Raw genomic sequence first — 4,978 nt, forward strand, 5'->3', positions numbered from 1 at the left:
ACAGAGTTTGGGAAGGAGAAAATAATGTGTCCCAGAAGTTGTCTGGGTTTGCTGATCATCTGAATAAACTGCTCAGAGGAGACAGAAAACAGTGCCATTTAATTTGCTTCTAAATAACTGATCAGCTCTATCATATGCTCTCTATATCCTCAACTGCTTTGAAATGACAAAATATGTGCCCATTTTATTCAGTTTGTTGGAAGTTTTGCAGAGAACAACTGGGTGTTATCCCCAGTCCCTGAAGTCAATGGGAGTTTTGGCACTGAATTTACTGAAGTCAGGATTAGAGTTGCCTTTTTTTTTTCTCTTTATAACATCCATTAGAGAGGGGRAAAAAGAATCAGCACCTGTTCACTCAAAAGAGTAAAATGCAGGCTGATTGCCATTGTAAATATAATTACATCTTAGCATTTATCTTCAAAATAGTTCTAGTTCCCATTCCAGGTTTTGTGTATGAAACCAATAGGTATATACAGAGCTAAAAAACTAAAAAAGAGAGCTAAACAACTAAAAGCCTGCAAGCCAAGGACCAGCTAAACATGGTTGATTAGTAAGAAAAGCAGAACTCTATAAAAAGGTCTGATTATACTTTAATCAGACTTCAACAGACTTCAGAAATGCACTTGGGCAAAACAACCACATTTACATCCAACAAGTGTTGGATGAAGTGCAATAAAGCAGGGGAAGAATCCCATCATTCACACACCTGGTTTAGCTCATTCAGTCTCCCTTTAGTGGAGAACAATGTGTAAGAATCTACACAAACCTTTTCTCTCCCCCTGAAAGCTCAAATCAAASAGAGTACCTGCTAAATCCAAGGTGGTGATTCATGCTGAAGAGAAATGTGACACTAAAAACACAACATTTCCTGCATCTTCACTTAWACATATAGTTGGGGAAAAGATAGCCTGGAGCTTAATTTGTTTTACACAGAGCTCTGCTTTTTTTAGCATGATAGAAAGGATATGTAAAGGGTGTYTAAAGTACTTCTATTTTGTAAAGAACATGTGATTGCTTCCAAGGCTTAAAATGCTTTCAAACATCACTCTTTTTTGTTTCCTGTTTAAACACCTCCTCCCCATCCAAAACCCCCAAAAAAGCAAATCACAAAAACCAAACCAACAAACAAAAAAAAACACCACAAAAAACACCCAAAAAACCCACCCAAAATATTAAAAAAAAACCCAAAAAACACCCAAAACCAAATGAAAAAAAACCTGCAGATATCGGGGGAGGTCTAAATGAAAGCTTCTGCATTTTTTAYTGAGAGTCAAAATTATCCATGGTGTAGTGCTACATCAGGAATAAAGTTAGTTCCTAATTTTACCAGACTTTAGTCAATAGGGAATTTAAATCAGTGGCAGGATTTTGGCACCAAATCGTTGCAGGATTTGTGTGTAAGGTGTATGCACACCCCATGAACAATTGTAATGGTGATAAATCTGTCACACATAAATATATGTTATTAATAACRAGTAATAAAGTGAAAATGCTGCATKGCAGAGTAYCTRCTTACCTTATAGAATATCAGCAAAAGATCATCTAGGTTTCCATGCAAATCTCCTACAGGAAACAAAAACTTTTTTTAAAAAATTTTCTCACAGAGAAAGAAGAAACTGGAATTATAAAACTGGAATTAGTTAGACCTAGTAAGTCTCCCTCTATGTTTTCCATATGTATATGAACCCAGAAAATGTCACTAAAACACATTTTGAAATATAATCGATTTCTACATGCTTAACAGGTTTAAATTTACCAATTAGCCCTCTTTACTCTGCACAAGTGAATGTATTTCAGGGACAGGTTTTGATCCCAGCAGCAGGATGTGATGGGAAGTGTCCAGCCTGTGTGCCTCCATGCTGAGGGCACAGAAATGACAGATTGGGGCCCTTTTTGAGAGTTTGTTTGGAACAGGCAGGGGGATTTCACCCCAATACAAAGGATTGCTGCAGCACAGATCCCCTGWGCATCTGACTGCATTTCACTGGCAGAGCCAATCCTCACATCTGTGACTCACACCACAAAGCTGCACAACAGCTCCAAAACCTCTCTTGTGGTRTTATGCTTTTACCACCAATGATTAGGAAAAGAGAAATGACATTTTTACCCTGTGTACCTGTTTTCTGTGCAACTTTTGATTTATTATGTGCCTGCYGAACCCATTCTAAGGGATCTTTCAAACTATGATAGACATTAATCACCTATTTGGATGTAAACATTTCAGGCATAGATTTGATCTGCATTATTAATTTGAAATGGTAAGAAAATGGAGAGATGGATATCTTATTTTAAGGAAATCAACTTTTTGGCCCAATTATGCTTAGAAATGGGTTATCCATCTTAAGCTATCCAGCTTATCCATCATAAGCTCTATGGATATATCCATATCCAGAGCAGAAGCTCTTTCTGGCTACAAAAGCTTCTGGTTTCAGTACAGGAGAGGGATCCCTTTAGATGCTGCTTACACAGTATAAATGGAATACAAACATGAAGAGGAATGTTTGCTTAACAAGAACATGTTGTGTTGTGAACAAGCATGAATCTGGGTTTCCTTGGTTTGCAGAGGGGTCCTGTTGGTTTGGTTAACAGATTATTGTTTATACAAAACCTCATTTAAACAAACTCCTTCCTGGAAATCAAAGTAGACCCATAAGCACATTTAACATTGTTTGTTTTGCATGTCTCACAGTACTTCCCTTATCCTACTCCCCTGTGTTACTATTGCACACACTGACAGATGTCAAGAGTTAGCTCACCATTATTGCTCTGCATTCTGTGTCAAGTCAGGATACTGCATCCCATTATCCATAATTTAAAAAGTGTAACAAAATAGATGGGCAAGGAGCTCTCAGTTCTTTACTGTGTGATGCATCACATCATTCTGTGAGACTAATTTGTTAGTTGTATAAAAACTTATCAATCCTCTTGGGTCTCCTTAGAAATGAGGGGTTATTACCATTTCAATTTATTCTACATAGTCATGCTGTCAATGAAAGGTCTTTTTTGCCACCTGTATTAAGCCCTCATTAAAATAATTTCCAAGTAAATTATTACTAAAAYCATTAAAATCATTACTGAGTTAGGTCTTTTTCTCAGTGAGAGGAGAARGAAGTGAGACTTGCAGCCAGTGACAGAATACTTGGTGGAAATTCAGGAGTATTTAATCTACACTGCAGTGTTAGCTGAATTAATGCTACTGACTCATTCAGAAATGTTAAACAAGTAAAGGAAAGAGGAGGTGAGGGACTTTCTTAAAATATACTTATTATGACTCAGGACCTTTTTTTTCCCCCCCAATGTATGCATTTGYGGGGGAAAATATAAATAAATAATTTTTAAAAAGGCAATGAGAACTTTCTTGTAATGGCAACATTTGGAAATGTCGGTATCATTCTCAAGCCAATTAAAATATCAGCCCATAGCCCAAAGCAGTTCTCTCCTCTGGAAGCTTACCACAGACAGTTATCTCCTTGGAGTAGGAAGTTGAGAGATGGGTGATATTTGGCATCTCCTTAAGAACCCTCCTGGTTTCACTGAGCAGCTGAAGTACATAGCGGGCATGAAGCAGCTGGGAGAAAAAGAAAAAAGCAGGTAGAAAAGGAAGATTTATATTTATTCTAATCAGCAATAGGTCTGTCTGTTTATTAATRTCAGACATTATTGCCAAGGTTAGCTATAGTGCAGAGGTGAGCACRGGCTGTATGGCCCAGGGCTGGGGATTAGGAGTGCTCTTAGCTYTGCATTTGCTTCCCAGTGAATGGGRAYRGASTCCTTACTGAAMTTTTATTTATAAAATAYTTCATTTATACTGGACTGTTTCTACTCTTCCCATTTACAGAAAGGATAAGACACAGAGGACTCAGAATCATTGCTTAAGAGCATATGTTCAAAATAACTGGGGGACTGGGGTGTGAGGGGAAGGATATTATGCTAGCTGTGAGTAAAAAAAACCAACCAAACCAACCAATACAAAACAAAAAAAAAATACCACAATCTCCAAAACACAACCCAACAAAAAAAAAATCCCAATGGCCATAAATTATATTTCAGCAAATTACAAAAACAATGACAGGAAAACTCGAGCAAGGGCTGCCCTTTGTAAAGGTTATCTTCCTGCTCATGGTAAAAAGGTTATAACAATTCAACTTTGAAGCTTCTGGTTTTCTCTCCTRATGCTTTTATAAAAATTTTGTCAGTCAGTAATTTTTAAAGCTTTTAATTCCAACAGAGATTTGAGGAATTTTGGTAGAGGAGATAGATGAGCTACAGAGTGACTTTTCAAGATTCATATTTTTAAGCAAACAAAAAGGCCAGTTTCATATGATCATTTCCTTACTAAAATGCCAGCCATAGTAAGAGAAGGGAGAGTGCACAGTGTGGTGAAGTCTGGCTTGGCTCATTTATCATGTGCTTTATATTTAGTACTTTGACAATCAGCCTTGACAGAAAATTACTGGAAAAAATATTCTTATTTAGTTAATTTAAAAGCAAGATAGACGCTTATCCCTTAAATACAGCATATTGTTAAGCAGAAATAATCACAAGTTCAAACAATGCTGTGCCATGTAATGCCTCCCTGCTCCATCCTCATCTCATGGGCAGCAAAAGACTTGCTCAGGATTATAGGGAATGAGGAGCAGCCTCCTGAGTGCCTTAAAAGCTGCAGCCTGAGCTCCAGAGATTTGTGCTATCACTCTGTTCTGCTGCATTAGCAATGTTTTATAGTCACTCCACTATGATGGTGGAGTCTTGCACACTGGAACGAGGTCCTTACACCTCAATTCCTCTAAAAGAATCAGGTGTGGGACAAAAGACCAAACAGAGAGCACTTTTAACCCAGAAAAAGATGATCATTAGATTTTATTTTAGGTTTGGACTTCTTTCCCAGCCCTGGACTCTCACTGAGAACCTTGCCCTGCAGCTGCTAAGGGTTGCCATTGCATTTCACTGGTCTCTGTTTCTTAAGGGTTGCCATTGC

The 4,978-nt window shown here is 37.7% G+C and overlaps 1 protein-coding gene across 1 annotated transcript in view; it reads right to left on the reverse strand.

Annotated features, from left to right (window-relative positions):
* PPEF1 (protein phosphatase with EF-hand domain 1) overlaps nucleotides 1-4,978 on the reverse strand; it is a 34,933-nt gene that overhangs the window by 14,748 nt on the left and 15,207 nt on the right. Inside the window, exons 5-6 of the mRNA XM_057386797.1 lie at nucleotides 3,454-3,568; nucleotides 1,517-1,563 (exon numbers count right to left, since the gene is read on the reverse strand). Of these exons, the coding sequence (XP_057242780.1) occupies nucleotides 1,517-1,563; nucleotides 3,454-3,568 (162 nt within the window). The remainder of the gene's footprint in view (nucleotides 1-1,516; nucleotides 1,564-3,453; nucleotides 3,569-4,978) is intronic.

This window comes from Malurus melanocephalus, unplaced genomic scaffold (assembly GCF_030028575.1).
Source record: "Malurus melanocephalus ecotype Western Australia unplaced genomic scaffold, MMel_1.1 scaffold_1060, whole genome shotgun sequence".
In the NCBI taxonomy this organism is placed as follows: domain Eukaryota; kingdom Metazoa; phylum Chordata; class Aves; order Passeriformes; family Maluridae; genus Malurus; species Malurus melanocephalus.